Source organism: Protopterus annectens, chromosome 9.part0 (assembly GCF_019279795.1).
Source record: "Protopterus annectens isolate FY-2018-M chromosome 9.part0, PAN1.0, whole genome shotgun sequence".
In the NCBI taxonomy this organism is placed as follows: domain Eukaryota; kingdom Metazoa; phylum Chordata; order Ceratodontiformes; family Protopteridae; genus Protopterus; species Protopterus annectens.
The window spans coordinates 978,274,997-978,291,002 of record NC_056743.1 but is presented as its reverse complement, the minus strand read 5'-3'; the positions used below and the strand labels follow the sequence as shown (position 1 = coordinate 978,291,002).

Sequence of the window (16,006 nt, the reverse complement as noted above, 5' to 3'; positions counted from 1 at the left end):
TGCCCTCTAGGAAGGCTAAATTTGGATAAATGTTGAATGTTCCAAACAGTAGCAAAAAATATATACATATATACAAACAAACAAATACACCATAACAGATTCCCCCAGCTAGCTGAAAGAGGGGTAAGCACCCTAGGAATACCACAGAGGGGAAGGAGGGTGGGTAATCCTGACTGCAGATGCATACCTATCGGACATCTACATTTATGGTAGGTACAAAACTGTACTATGTCCTTCAAGGATGCATCTGCAGTCATAACATATGGGTAGAATACCATAGCCAAACTGGGGGAGGAGGTACTAAGATAAGGATGGTGTAGTTAAGATCCCCTGTAAAACTGCAGTAGCAAAGCCTGCTCGGGATCTGAAGTATAAAGGTAGATTATAATGCTTGGCAAATGTATGCACGGAGCTCCAAGTAGCAGCTTCTAAAATGTCCTTGGTAGCCACCCCTCGTAGGAAAGCTGTAGTGGTGGCTGTGGCCCTTGTGGAATGAGGCCTGATATGTTCAGGAGCTGTCTTTCCATGAAAAGAGTAGCAAAAGCGAATGCAATTTCCTATCCATTTTGAAATTGTCTGTTTGGAAATTGCTTTTCCTTGCACCCCAGTTGCATAGGCTACAAAAAGTTGGTCAGTTTTTCTGCTGGTTTTAGTTCTGTCCAGATAGTAGCGTAGTTGTCTGTGTATATCCAAGGTGTGCAAGAGTTTCTCTCCTTTGTTCTTTGGGTTAGGGAAGAACGTAGGCAAATGGATGGCTTGGTTCAAGGATACCCTGGATACCACCTTTGGCATGAAAGTTGGATTGGTTCTCAGAGACACTCTATCCTGGTGAAAAATAAGGAAAGGCTGCACTGCCATTAATGCCTGTAGCTCGGATACTCTTCTTGCTGAAGTGATTGCCAGAAGGAAAGCAGTTTTCCAAGATAAAAACTGTAAGTCTGCTGATGCTGCTGGTTCAAAAGGGGGTAGTGTTAATTTTTCCAGCACAAAATTGAGATCCCATGCAGGTAGAGGGGGTCTCCTTGGAGGTTTAACATTTTTGATCCCTCTCAGAAATTGTCTGAGTAGAGGGTGAGAGAAGATAGGAGGATCCATATTGTATTCTGCTGAAATTGCTGAAGCATGAATCTTAATGGAAGAGTAAGACAGGCCATTGTGGAACAATTCTGCTAAGTATTCTAGGATGTGTGCTAGGTTTGCCACTGTAACATCTGTGCCCTTTGATGTGCTCCAAATGAGGAATCTCTTCCATTTAGCTGAGTATGCCTTCCTTGTGGAGGGTCTGCGAGCCTCCAGGATAATGTCCTTGACCCTCTGAGATAAGACAGTTTGGTTTGGTTTTAAGCAATTTTCCAGGCAGTTAGTTGCAGAGTTTTCAAGTTTGGATGCAGGGTCTTGAAATTGTTCTGCGTTAGAAGAAGAGGCCATAGGGGTAGAGGCCATGAGTTCGCCTGAGACATGTTTTTCAGTAGCGGATACCAGTGCTGTCTTGGCCAGTCCGGAGCTATTAGTATCACCTTTGGCTGTTCCTCCCTGATCTTCAGAAGAACCTTGTACATCAATGGGAGAGGTGGGAATGCATACACTATTAGGGCATTCCAGCTGAAAGAGAGAGAGTCCACCCTCCAGGCTTGTGGGTGGTATGTCCTTGAGCAGAATTTCTTCAGTTGGTGGTTGAGAGGGGGGGCGAACAGATCTATCTCTGGTAATCCCCATTTCTTTGTTATGAGTTTGAAGATGTCTGGATGCAGCCTCCATTCGTGAGCATCCATGGTAGTCCTGCTTAAGCTGTCTGCTAGTGAATTCTCTTTTCCTGGTACAAATATGGCCTGCAGCTGGATATTGAGTTTCAGGCCTAGGTTCCATAGATCCATTGCCATCCAGCATAGAGGGTAGGAATGCGTGCCTCCCTGTTTGTTTATGTACCACATGACCGTGGTGTTGTCTGTCCTTATCAGCAGATGTCCTTGCTGGAGGAATAGTTTGAATGCCTCGATTGCATGCTTCACTGCCAGCATCTCCTTTTGGTTTATGTGCAAGTGTAGCTGTCCTTGAGACCATAGGCCTTGGATACATTTGTCCTCCATGTGTGCTCCCCATCCTAGGTCTGAGGCGTCCATGGTGATGGTCTGCCTTGGTTTTGGTTTCTTGAAAGGCAACCCTCTGTTTGACTGGCAGGCCTGAGCCCACCACAGGAATTCCTTTTGAAGGCATGGAATGATTGGTATCATGGTTTCTAGACTGTGTCTGTGTTGAGACCATACATTCCTTAGGTACCATTGTAATTTTCTCATATGCAGCCTGGCATGTGGGATCAAGATTATGCAGGATGCCAATGAAACCCAGGGCCTGCAGGACTTTCCTTGCAATAAGCTGAGTTTGTCTTGTCGAAGTCATGAAATAATCTGGAAGTTGTTTTTGTTTTTCTTCTGTGAGAAAAGCCATCCAAGTTATTGTGTCCAGATCTGCACCCAAAAAGGTTATCCTTTGGGATGGCACTAGTCTTGACTTTTGGATGTTGACTGTGTATCCCAAGGCCTGTAGCAGGTGTATGACATAGGCCAAATCCTTTATCAATTTTGTCTTGTTGTCCGCTTGTATTAGGCAGTCGTCCAGGTATGGGTAGATTTGAATTCCCTGAAGTCTGCAATGTGCAATTACTGATGCCAGGCATTTCGTGAATACTCTGGGCGCAGTAGATAAGCCAAAGGGTAATGCTGAGAATTGATAATGCTCTGATCCTGCAAGAAATCTGAGGTGTCTTCTGCAATCTGGTCGGATAGGGACGTGCAGGTATGCCTCCTTGAGATCTAGAGTCACCAGCCAAGACTCCTTGCCCAAAATGGGAAGAAGTTGCTGTAGGGTCAGCATTTTGAATTTTGGTACAATGAGATATGTGTTCAGTGCGGACAAGTCGAGAATAGGCCTCCATTGGTTTTCTTTTCTTGGTACAAGGAATAGTCTGGAGTAAAATCCTTGGCCTTGTTCCATAGATGGTACCCTTTCTATCGCTTTCACCTGAAGTAAATTTTTGATTTGTCTTAAAGCCTCTGGCTTCTGATTTGGTGATAGGTTTGTCATTCCGCTCCTTTTTGGTAAAGTGTGGAAGTGAAACCTGTATCCTTTGTCTATTGTTTGCAATGTCCATGTGTCATTTGTAATGTAATGTAATGCCAATTTTTTGAGAATAAAGCCAGCTTTCCGCCCAAGGGAGCTTCCAGTTGTTCCCTGGTAGGCGGAATCAGAGTCAAGTCATTGTGTCTGTCCTGTGCTAGTGGTTGGAGTTGCAGCTGTGGCAGTACTCCTCTGGTTGGCAGGCTGCCACTGACGGCCCCTATAGGCACCCTTTGATTGACCTCTACCTCGAGGGCGTCTATTCCTGCCTCTCTGAGCTCTGGAGGTGTCTGGAAAGGACCAATTCTTGGAAGGCCAGTTTCTGCTGAACCTCGGAGGTTGGACCTGTAGAAATTCCTTTACTGTCTGCACAGATTTTGCTTTTTCTTCCACCTTCTTTAGAATCTCCTGTGCAGGGGAGCCAAATAAACTTTGTTTCTCCATTGGAGCATCTAGGAGCTTAGCCTTGACATGGTCTGGCAGGGATTGCTCTTTTAGCCAGGCATGCCTACGAATTACTGCCCCAGTCATAGCTGATCTAAATGAAGCCTCCAGTGCATCATAGCCACATTTTAGGAAATGATTACTGACCTGCTGAGAGTTGTGTACCAAATCCTGAAGGGATTTACGGTCTAAAGGTTCAGGAGAAGAAAGCTTCTTATTCAGCTGATCTAACAAATATTCTTGGTACTGTATCATATGGAATTGACAGTTTAAAGCCCTGGCAGAAAGAGTAGCAGATGTGTAAACCTTTTTACCCCATCTCTCTAATGCTCTAGACTCTCTGTCAGAGGGTAGGGGATTTTTGGCAGTGGCAGCTGCCACACCTTTTGGGCCCTGTGAAATAGTTTCTGGATCTGCAGCATGGGCTTTGTACAGGTAAAAGTGAGAATCCGGGACCCTGTAATATCTGTCAGGTTTGGCAGGGGCCGGAGGAAGAGAATCAGGTGCAGAACTAACATCATTATACACATCATCAATTACAGTTAGCACTGGTGGTATGGCTAAGGGCCTATGCTGGGGCAAATGTAAAAAAGTCCTTAGCCTTTTTCTAGAATCTGAAAAATCCTGACCCTGCCATTGAAAGTGTTCCCTCAGAGTGCAAGGTCTCCCCAAAGGAAAATTCTTCAGGTGGGGAGGCAGAAGGGATATAATCTTCAGCATCTGAATCCTCAAAAGTAGAATAGGCCCCTTCCTGATGGTCTGACAAATCAGATCCATCCGTGGAGTAATCAGAGGAGACAGGTTCAGAGGGTTCAGTCCTAGGCCTTTTGTCTGGTGGAGGCTGGGAGGCCCTTTCTGGGTTGGTTGGGAACCCCTAATCAAGGATATAAGGTCCTCAGCAAGACTGAGAATCTGAGAACTAGAGGAAGGCCTCTGAGAAGTAGATTTGGCAGGTAAAGCTCTTGAAAGTTTGGCAGCTTTAGCCCTGGAGAAGGCCTTAATAGACATAGAAGCTGGGGGCCTAGCTGCCCCGCGTGCAGGGGTAGAAATGTCCAATGGAATGGTGTCGGACAAATCTTGAGCGCTAGCTTCGGTAGAGATTTCTGAAGCCGACTCAGCCAGGGCCTCTCTGGCCTCGGTTGTCGGAAGGGTTTCTGTCGTAGGAAGAACCGAGGGCTCGGTTTCAGCCGAAACCGAGACACTCGCGGTAGGCCTAGCCGTGGTTTCAGCCGAAACCGCGGGCCATGAGTGTCGGTCTTTTTCCCTGCGTTTTTTGGCCAAATGCAAAGTCGGAGTCTCCGATGGCATTTTATATGCAAAAGCGGATCCGAAAAATTCTTCTGCAAACTCCGACCGACGTCTAAGAGTCCGTTGGTTGAAGGAGGCACAGGCTAAACAAGCTGATACGTCGTGGTCTGGGCCTAAGCAGGGAAGGCAGTAAGAATGGAAATCCTTATGAGGTATTTGTTTCCCACAAGTTAAACAATTATTTACTTTGTCTGACATCGGCTGAGGCAAGAAAATGTCCCCAACGGGGTACTTAGCTTTTTTCGAAGTATTCGGTAGCTGAAATCTCTGGATCTGACCGACCGGCACTTGCGAACAGCTTCTGCTTCGGGCACTGCGCGGCAAGAAAGACTGGGGAAAATGGCGTCGGCTTATGCCTTTATACCCCAGGAGCTGTGACGTCAGGGAAAGTGCGACATCAGCCGAGGCCAGACCCAGACTTTAGAATCCGGCCGACCGAAGGGCTGCCTGAGGCAGGACAACCCATATGTTATGACTGCAGATGCATCCTTGAAGGACATCTGCTAGCTACTGTTGCTACATCCCTTAGTGCACTCTTATCAGCTGCCCCCCCACTTGTCATCAGGGAAAGCATATATGGATGCACTCTGGTGAAAAGCATCCCAGAAAGTAGGATGATACAGTCTTAGTCAGTGAGGATCAGTGGCAGGCAGGAGACAAAAGCTCACCAATAGGGAAAAAAAAAAATATTACAGGTTTCTCAACAGTGCTACCTGGCAACTAGGAAAGTATACTGATCCAGCTAGATATTTTACACATCCCCATTAAATGAAGTGGTGAGACAGTACCATATTCTCCAAGTTTCTAAATCTAAACACAAAACCAAGCAGGCAAGCAAAAAATATTTTGTTATACAGGTAATACCCCTAGGCAAAAGTGCTTCTTTTAAGGGGTCACTTGGGTGTACTCCTTCACATTTTTTGCAAGTAGAAACTGAAAAAAATCAAAGCCAGGACTACAGGATAAAGTCTGTTAGTAGCTCACAGCCATAACATTCCAAGGGCACCCTATCATAAGTTTGAGGCTAAACACAGAGTCACGAATCCCAGAAAATTTGACCGTGACCCTTTAGGTAAAACAGTGAAATGCAAAACTCACTGTTACACATTAAAAGCATTTTATGCAGGAGGGACTTGCCCTCCCTGCATCCCCCACACCCTGGTTACTTATACCTACTAACTATTGAGATTGCTGTACCTCAGAGAAGGAGAAACTCTCCGCGATACATCAATTTTGGACTTAGTAGCAGATATTTCCCTTTCATTGCACTTAATTCCTTAGAGTTTTCAGACTCGCACAAAATACAACAGGAACACCAATGGCATAAAGGGCTGGAAATGAGGTTTAAATGATCACTGCCCACACACATGCACACATTATGAACTATATTAACATGTGATATCATAAGATAGCAAGTGCCATCTTGGCTAACTTATCAAAGACTTACAACAGCAACTACCTTCACTGGCTAGCTAAGCATATAACAGATTTAAAAAATTCATACCCAAGGTATGTACATGTATTCAAATGAAATGAAAGGTATCCGTAATTACCTGGGAACACCTACTTTAACTCTGAAGCAGTGAAGAATTCCCTATCCTAGTTTGAGCAGATATGGGAACTTTGTAACCATTGTGAAGTGGCATGCTACAATTAAGGAAAAGATTCAGCACAATGTCATTTATGGATTTATAGCTTCTAAAAAAGAAAGCTACATAAACTTATTATATAGTGCTGTGGTGCACCTTGTACAATGATTGAAGGATAAATCTGCATGCAATATTTAATAAGGTTTATAAACAGTCTTCAGTGAAATTCAGGAACATAGCAGCTGAAATTAGGCAGTAAAGATCCTATTCCTTTGGCTGGCCCTTCTTGAGAAACATGAAGCAGACACTTCCATAGTACATACCTAACTAATTACAGCAATATACAAGGCAAAGAAAACATAGGATAAAAAGGAAAGCTGTGTGTTGTCTTTATTTGGCTAGGCACATGGCAGAGTGAACACTGGCTCTAGATGATGATTACAGATGATGTGACACCCTGGCTCCACATGTGCAAAAATGGGGGGTTGTGGATGGATGGATCTGCATACCAAAGTATATCATACAAATGTAAATGTTCAAGGGGAAGAGCTTTCAGATTCTGCAAATATCCTGGCAATGAAGAGGCAGATCCAATCTTTTTTTTTGGTCCCTACGCAGCAGACCATCAGCTGCTACTAGAGCCTCTTCTTGATCTCAGATGCTAGGAGTCACCTCTGACCACCCTCCATCCTAATTCAAATCCCTACCATTGTCGGAGAAGAGACTGAGGCTACCCAGTCAGTGTCATACTCGCAGCCATAGTAATTTTTTTTTTATATACCTTATCCATTTTCCCTACCCCAACACCCAACATGCAATGGCATGAGGCATTATGGCAGAGAACATCTGTCAGTGCATGCCCCCAGTATGTGTAAGCATGGGACTCATACCCCAGCATCACCACCATAGCTTTCATCCCAACACCAAGAATAACAGCCAGTAAAATACAGCTGCCTTTCCTATTCCCCCAATCGACTCCTAAAGTGCCAGTGTCACTAGCTGAATCCATGATTCCTTGCTTGCACTCAGGGATCCATCTGCACCACATAGCCAATCAAGAGGCAGATCAAATCTCACCTTGGTTCCATACGTCATGCATTTTTGTCCTGATGTGGTTTACAAATTTGTTTTTCTTAGTCTAAAGACTGTGAACAATTCCATAGCAATGCTAAATGGAGATGAATCACACCTGTTACTCTCCATGTCATCACTGCACAGCAATGCTTTTATGCTGCAGTGAAGACTGGGTTCATACAAAAACCTGAAGAAATGCCAAGACAAATCAGTTTCTCCTCCCAGGGGTGTTTACCCCTTGTAACGTCCCCACTCTGGGCCAGTAATCAAGGAGCCTGAATCCTCACCACTGACACCGGAGAAGGACATTCAGTTGGAATACAAATGGATATACTCCGTATTTCCAGATGCAACTCTGCATCAAGCACAATTTCCCTTAACAGCCCACACACGGGGAACACACTCAGTCTGGGGTCTGTTTTTCTCTCACTCCTTCTGCGTACACTATGAGGTAGTTTTCCCTGCCAACAGACACTACAAACCAGCTAACTAAGTCTCTTGCAAGGGTACCCAATTATACTGAGTGAAATTAATATTAATACAAATGGTAATGTTGACCAAAAAGCTAGGCTTCAGGAGTGGCCACAGTGTCACCAAATAGATACAAGTACTCTCAAAGGTCAAAATATTCTCTAAAGGACCAGCTGCAATAAAAATTTTAAATAAGTTTAATAAGAACTAATAAAAGAACATGAAAATATGAAATATCTATTTATAGTAAACACTAGCATTTCAATCACAGGAAATATTAAAAAATAACATAGGTGGAACGATTCACTCAGTTACAAAAAAACAATACTTAACTATTTTCACTACATTTTCCTGACTGAACTAGAGAATTACTGTTCCTACCTACCTACCTAATAGAGAAAGACAAAATGAAGTAGGTAGGGGATCCTTCTACCTCAGGTTCCAAGAAAACAGACTGCCCTGAGACTTCTGTCTCCCCTAATATTATAACATTACTTCTGTACAGAATTACATCACATACATCTGATCATCTGATTTCTGGTTCCAATGCAAACCCCCCCATTGCTAGAAACTGCCAGGATTTAGCACCTACGTGTCAATAATGCACACACACCAGAGCATTCTTCAGATCTGGTGCAGCTTCTAGAAGTCATCAAACAATTACAAACTTCTATTCCTCCTACAGAGACTAACAAACCGTGCTTCTTACAGATACTGCATCTCTGGCTTCATTCAAAACTGTAAGATAACATCTTTATGGCCTAAGCCCAGTAATTTAATTTCTTACTATTTTTAAAGTTTGGTGGACTGAGATTAACCTTTTCTCTTCCAGTATCCTCTATTACAATATACACATTTCAAAAGTTATAATAATGCATGTATATATTTTTTCTTTCCAGCAGGACACACTGTGCATATATTTTTAACACAAGCAGCTTTACAAATAAATTTTCAACCAAAGCATCTGTACAAATCAGTTTGATATACAAATGGCATATAATTCTTTACTAAATTCCAGCTAGCTGTGCTGGCATATGTTACACATCCACTGTCCTACTTCTCCTGGCATACCTGGCAATACCTCACATCATCACACCCCTACATTAATATTGTCAAATCAGAAACAACACTGCCACAAGAAAATGTGGGTATGCACCTAAGGAGAGAAGTCAGACATTTCAACACTATACAAATACACTGTGCTTCAATACTTATGTACCTGTTTAAATTACAACAGAGGTTATTTACAAAAACTGAAGAAATGTAAGCATCCTAGAGTGGGAACACTGTCATATACCAAAAATTATACAGTACGTATGCACATCTAAGTATTGTGATGGCTACCGAAGAGCAACAGCTAGACACTGTGTTGATCTTAAAAACAAACAAAAAAAAACAATGGTTGTCAGGCTTGTATTCAACACACTAGTAATTGGCACTTGTGTGATCACTGTGGGATTTATATTCACATATGGAGATGTTTTTACCACAAGGCTATCCCTTCTTCCCGAGATGCAGCAATCGTGCAACTGGTATCTACAGAGTAGCAAGATGTTGCTGCTAATGTGTGTCTACTTAACAGATGGTGTGGTTTTGATTCTCCTGGAGAAACAGCGAGACAGTTTCCACATTGCCTGTTGGTGATTGCTACATCATGGAGAGTGAGTAATCTCAGAGTGAGAATAACTACACCTGGAGGGGTTGTAAGGCTTGCATTTGTCCTGTTGCCTCTGAGTTTGAATATATATTATCGAAGTATGTGAGCTTTTACAATAGGAGGATATGTAATCAATCATTTGTGTTAGAACCTTAATTTAACTAAGAAGCATTAGGGGAAGGTACAAGGCCTTGTATTTTCTAAAAGGCAGCTGTAGTATAAAAAGGAGACTGAAAGACAAAAGGATCAGACCGGGTCAACTGTTGCCTAACTTTCAACATACTTAGCTCTGTATGCATCTAAAAATGATGACAAGATTTTAGCCAGTGTTCTTAATCTAGTTATTTTGCTTCATTTTTTATGATCTGCCTTTGTACTTATTCTCATTACACTGGGTGCTTAGTTACAGTAAGTAAAAATAGAACACTCATTAAAAACTGTACAGCATCTTTATCTCAAAAGACACCGAGATGAATTAGAATTTATTAAAGATACTTCTCAGAATCAAGTATTGTGCCTCAAAACATTTTTCACCAGAACAGAAACATTATTGTAAATTTCAGATCTTTGTTACTGGTAAAGCTAACCCAGACTCTTCCACAGCTTGCGGTGAGGGAATGGTTAGTTTGCTTTTGCTTTCTTGAATTTTGTATTACTTTATTGCCTTCTTCTGTTTTGTATATTGTGATTTTTTTTTACACAGTTTTACTTGTATTCTCCTTTCAATTGCATATTTAAACTTGGAAAAGAGACCACAGCTGTGTCTCTTGTGAGTCACATAGAAATTAGAACAGGTCAATTAATGTACCAACGGGATAGTTTAAGAGACTCTAGGTTGTGTAATAATAAGGAAGATTTGGAGGTAGAAATAAATAAAAGTATGGAAATGTTTAAAAAGAAGGGTTTTAGTACTGATATGCTAAAAGTTTATATGATAAAAGAAATACTCAAGTAAGATGTAAGCAAGGGAATGATGTGATAGATGAAAGAACAAACATGTACTTCACCACTGCTTATAGTAAGTTTAGCCCTATTATGGTGAAATTGTTGCATTTTTATTGGGGTTATGTGTCCCAGTTTAAGGAGATTAAAGAAAATATAAAGGGAACACCTATTGTATCATATCGAAGGGGAAGAAATCTTAAAGATTTTTTAGTTAAAAATATTTTTACTCTTCCTGTGGAAAGAGTAAATAATGATTTAATTAATCATGGAACAAGTAGTTGTGGTAGGTGTAAAATTTGTAAATATATTACACAAAGCTTTAATAAAATTAATGGAATAAAATTTCAGTCAATGGCAGTTTTAGCTGTAATACGGAGGGTATTACTTATGCCTTGAGCTGTTCTTGTCAAAAGTTTTATATAGGACAGAGTAAGAGAGCTTTTAAGGTAAGACTGATGGACATCTCAGGGATATAAAAAAATGACAAGCAGTAGAGTTCTGTAGCAATACATTTTAACCAAGTACATGGGGTAACATAGAAGGTATTAAAGCATCTATTTTAGAAAAAATAAAAGTGTATGGTGATGAATTTTTAAAAAATGAATTGTTGGTCAAAGAATATATTTATATTTTAAAATATAATACTATGTTTCCTAGTGGGTTGAATGCAGAAATGAATTGGAAATGTTTAATGAATTGAATAATTGCTTCATTGATTAATTAACTGGTGTATATATAGGCAGGTGTATTATCTTGTAACATTGTACTCCTTGAAGGCTATTGTAGCCGAGATGTCAGAGACATTAAAGCTTTTGGTGTGGACTTCCTTGCCCTGTGGTCTTTTTGTGCATTTGGATTGTGCTTCATCTTTTGTGGTTTTACAATTAAATTTATTACCTGTGAACTAAGAATGGAGCTCAAAACTAAACCTTCTATTTAAGGGATAAAATAACACATTTCAAGGCTTTACTGGAAAAGCTCACCCAGACTCTGCTACAACTTACTGTGAGGGAAAAGTTAGTTTGATTTTGTTTTCTTGATTTTGTTTTCTTGTATTTTATATTATATTATTGCCGCCTTCTATTTTGTATATTGTGATTTGTTTTCTTTACACTGTGTTTACTTGTATTTTGCCTTTAACGGCATATGTAAAGTAAGAAACAGACTACAGCTGTCTCTCTTGAGAGTCACACAGAAATTAAGTTTTTCCCCACCCTCCCTCACTGGAGCTGTTGTGTTTTTAAACTCAACTTCTTTTCCAATTGCTTGCCCCTTATGTTAATCTGACCACATATCTCCTTCCCTCTCCCCTTTCATTGGCTGGTGTGAGTGCGCACAAAATTATCATTTGTGTGTGAAAAAAAACTCCCTTTCAACTATTTAAATTTATTGGCCATCCCAATGTATTCCACAGAACCAGAATATGAAGAGCCTACCCCCTTCTAATCTATCTTGGTGTTTTAAAATTAGTGGTTCCTCACTTAGATAGCTAAAGCTTAGTTACCCCCGATTTCATATGTAACTGCGTAGTGCACACTGCAACTCTTAGGATATTAACTCATTTTTCCATCTTACCTTTAAAATCTGCAACATTTACTCCAAGACCACCCAATTATTGAAGAGGTACACATCCTGCCTCTCAGTAGTCATCTTGGGATTGGTGCTTCTGTTCTCTCCTGGTGAGAGAAGGAGCACAGGGACATTATTTCCTGGAGACTGCTGATCACCAGAAAGCCTAATAACTGCTTCACAGGTGCCAGCTTGGAATTTGTGCTTATATTTCGCTCCTGGTGGCTGAGCAGTGTGTGTGTGTGTGTGTGTGTGTGTGTGTGTGTGTGTGTGTGTGTGTGTGTTGGTCTGGTTGCTATTCAAGTCATCTACCAGGAAAAAGATACAACAAGCCTACAGAACTTTGCATCATCTGGGACAAGACAGTGGATCACCAAACAGGTTGTGGCCTGTTTCTCATCTTAGAACCGGTGCTAATGTTTTGCTTCTGGTGACAGAAGAAGCAAAGGAGCACTGTATTGCAACAGAGTGAAGTGGTGGTGAGACCAGCACTAGTAGTTGCCATTCATGCAAATCCCCTATTTTTGTTATTCTTGACAAGCTAATTCTTTGTTTTCAGCAAGTACTGATTTGTTTCTAACATCAGAATATCTGCCTAAATACCTCATACATAAATCATCAGGGTCTACTTATTAGTTTCCCCCTCAAGTGTTTGGCAGTGCCCTGTAAAGATACAGACATCTTGAGTGACATTTTTCCTGTAAAATCAGAAATGACATTTCAGCAATACCTGGTTGCACACAGGACAACTAGTTTGCAGTGACAACCACTGCCACAAGAGTTGAAAATCAGATACTCCTGACATTGCTATATATTCTCACTCCAACTGTCGAATCAATAAAAAAAGGGTCTATTGCCATAGATATGAACTTTCCCACTATCTCTGTTACCAGCTTGGTGGATATGGGCATCCTTGAGGCAATGTAGAAATTGTCTCCTGTTCACTGACAACCTGTTAATTTTCAAACAAACTGATATGCTATGTGAGAGCTGTATTTACACAATGTCACTAGAGGCAAAGCTGTCACATAAAAGTACTCCTAATGTCAATAAGGTGGTCAGTAGTACATGTGCTGCACCCATCACACATAATACAAAGCAGACATACAGACGCACATATGTTGAGGCACTTAAATGTAAACTTCCTAAACCCCAAAGGCCTCCTAGACAAAGGAGACACAACAAACACCTTCAGCAGGCCCAAATGCACTCTTTCAAAACAACACCCGCATCAACACATATAGCCACATCTCATGGAGCCTCTGCTTCTAATTCCATAAGGCAAGCCACCACACAATACAACATTCTGGTCATTAGAGACTCCAATGTAAGACACACTGATGTCCCTTTCACCAGGCTGAGTAAGGAGAAAATCAGGGTGAATTGCTTATTAAGGCCTAGGATCTACCACATTACGCATGCACTCTGGTCATTGGACCACAAGTATCAGTACGACTTAGTCATAAGTCCATACAGGTGTAAATGACCTGAGACATACCTCCCAAGACTATGTGAAGAAAAACATCATGGATCTCTTGAAATATGTGTCCCAGACTGCTATAAGCCTAGCAATGGGGAGCATTTTACCTTCTCCAAGGATGACACCACAATATGAAAAAAAGATGACTGACTTTAATAACTGGCTTAGTTTCTGGTCATTCTAAGGGGGTGCAATTTTTGTCGGCATGGAAGGAGATGGTCAACAGACCACATCATTTTGCCAGGGATGGTTTGCAACTCTCCCCTCTAGGCTTTTGAATATTAGCTAAAACATTGTCTTCCCCTATAGTGCCTTTTTTAGACAATGCCAAACAGAGTACATCCAATATAGCAAATCAAACCCAAGAAAATCTAAAGGTATTACTGCTCAATGCTAGGAGTCTAAAACAAAAAAACCCACTCCCTAAAAGTTCTCTATATCTCAGAGAATGTTGACATCTGTGTGGTCAATGAGACATGGTTTAAAGCCACGGAGAGCACACCAATTGTGCAAAGTTATAATACCTTCCACACTTTTAGACCAACTACTACACACACAGGGACTAAAGGTGTAGGTGTCTCGATTTACATAAAAAAATAAATATACCTCACAGATGGTCAAAAAGGACAATGCACTTGAGCTTCTCCATGTTCAAATCACCATAGCCAAAACCCAGGAAACCTACACCATGTACTTAAACTTGCTGGAAACACCCACCATCCAACCCAATACCATATTCATGGACAACTTTAATTACCCACTATTAACTGGGAATCCTATATGATACCAAATGTACAGGCACAGAGATTCTGGAATTTTGTAACCACATATTCCCTGGACCAGATCTTCAGGGGTGCAACCATACTGGATCTGGTCCTCACTAATACTGGAGAGTGCTGCACTCCTACTAGTGTAAACAATCTTAATTTTAACAAATCCAATGTTCATTTCTTCAACAAAGGGAACTGCAGGTTTGTTTGTGAAAAGATTAATTTTAGCAAGTACTTGTTTTGTTGAATGTCTTTTTTGCCAAAAGAGTTAAGTGGGTTTGTATTAGGAGGTGGGAGTGTGTATCAGCAAGTATTATGGGGTAGTGTTAGGTAAGGGAACAGATTTAGTGTGCACACACAGGAGAGTTTGTAATTCAGGGTTAGAATAAGAGCTATGGAAGGGGATACATATAGAGAGGGGTGTGTGCATGTGTCTGCCTGTGTGCGTGTGTATTGGGTCTCTGAGTTCTCTTGTGTAGTGGTAGTACTATAGAAAGTTTTTTCTACGCTAAGCTGGAGGGTAAAAGATAGGAGCATAGTTAAGGTAAGGGTTAATATGCATTACTAATGCAGGGTTAGGGTTTGTCCTCTTCATCCCACTGCACCACCTTAGTAATGCACATTAACCCTAATCCTGTACCTTACCATAGAAAAATCCTTTCTGTAACACACTCTTCTAATTTTAGGTCTAGGTAAAAAAGGGTAAAACATGACAAGAACATCATGCAATTCCTAGGTTCAAATATACTTACTCTCCAATTTTCTGAAGGTCCCCTCCTCTTCCAGTATACAGAGTCAAACAGCCCTTAAATACAGATGCATATCTGCAATAAATTGAGAATCATCATTAAACTTCCTTATCAAATTAAAGAAAAATCTAATAGTGAGCTGTGGTGAGTGAGTTAACAGAGGCCAAGATATATCTCTGGAAAAAAGACACCAGGGAAATAATAAAGAAATGGATCACTTACTGCAGAGAATGCTCTCACAGGGCAATGCAGGAGGACAGTGCACCTCCTCACCTGCAGTATAGGAGCTTAATTGGAAGTATATACAGACTCTCCAATCTTGAGATGTTCTTAATTTCTGTACATGAAATGCAAAACAAATACTTGCTGAAAGGCTGCTAAAAGCTAGAAGAAAGAAACTTCATTTAAAGAGGGACCTCTACACCACTTAATGTTTAATGGTTGTGTTATCAGTCATCAGCAAGAGTTTCTACTACATGTGGTTAGATACCAACAAAATAATAACGTATTCAATATAAAAAAAAAAATACCAACAAAATAATAACGTATTCAATATAAAAAAAAAGACATTAGTAAAATATCTGTGATCTACAGCTCTAAGTAAACATACCCCTTTGTCAGTCGTATGATATCACCAGGCTGTATGAGGCTCCCCACATCATCCCAAACAGATATATTAATGCTACCAGTTTTATCTGCAACTTTACAAGTTCTCACTTCATGCCCATCTTTTGTTTTAGTAACACGACCTACAAAAGAAACAAAAAAAAATACAAAACTGGATTTCAATAAAAAAGTTTTTTGTGCCTACAGCACATGTTGTTATTAAATTTTCT

At 40.9% G+C, this 16,006-nt stretch overlaps 1 protein-coding gene across 4 annotated transcripts in view; it reads right to left on the bottom strand.

Moving 5' to 3' along the window:
• NABP2 (nucleic acid binding protein 2) overlaps positions 1-16,006 on the bottom strand; it is a 181,216-nt gene that overhangs the window by 69,468 nt on the left and 95,742 nt on the right. For all 4 annotated transcript variants that reach the window (XM_044083736.1, XM_044083733.1, XM_044083735.1 and 1 more), the window contains 2 exons: positions 15,781-15,919; positions 15,174-15,245 (listed from right to left, as the gene is read on the bottom strand). In XM_044083736.1, coding sequence (XP_043939671.1) covers positions 15,174-15,245; positions 15,781-15,919 — 211 coding nt within the window. The remainder of the gene's footprint in view (positions 1-15,173; positions 15,246-15,780; positions 15,920-16,006) is intronic.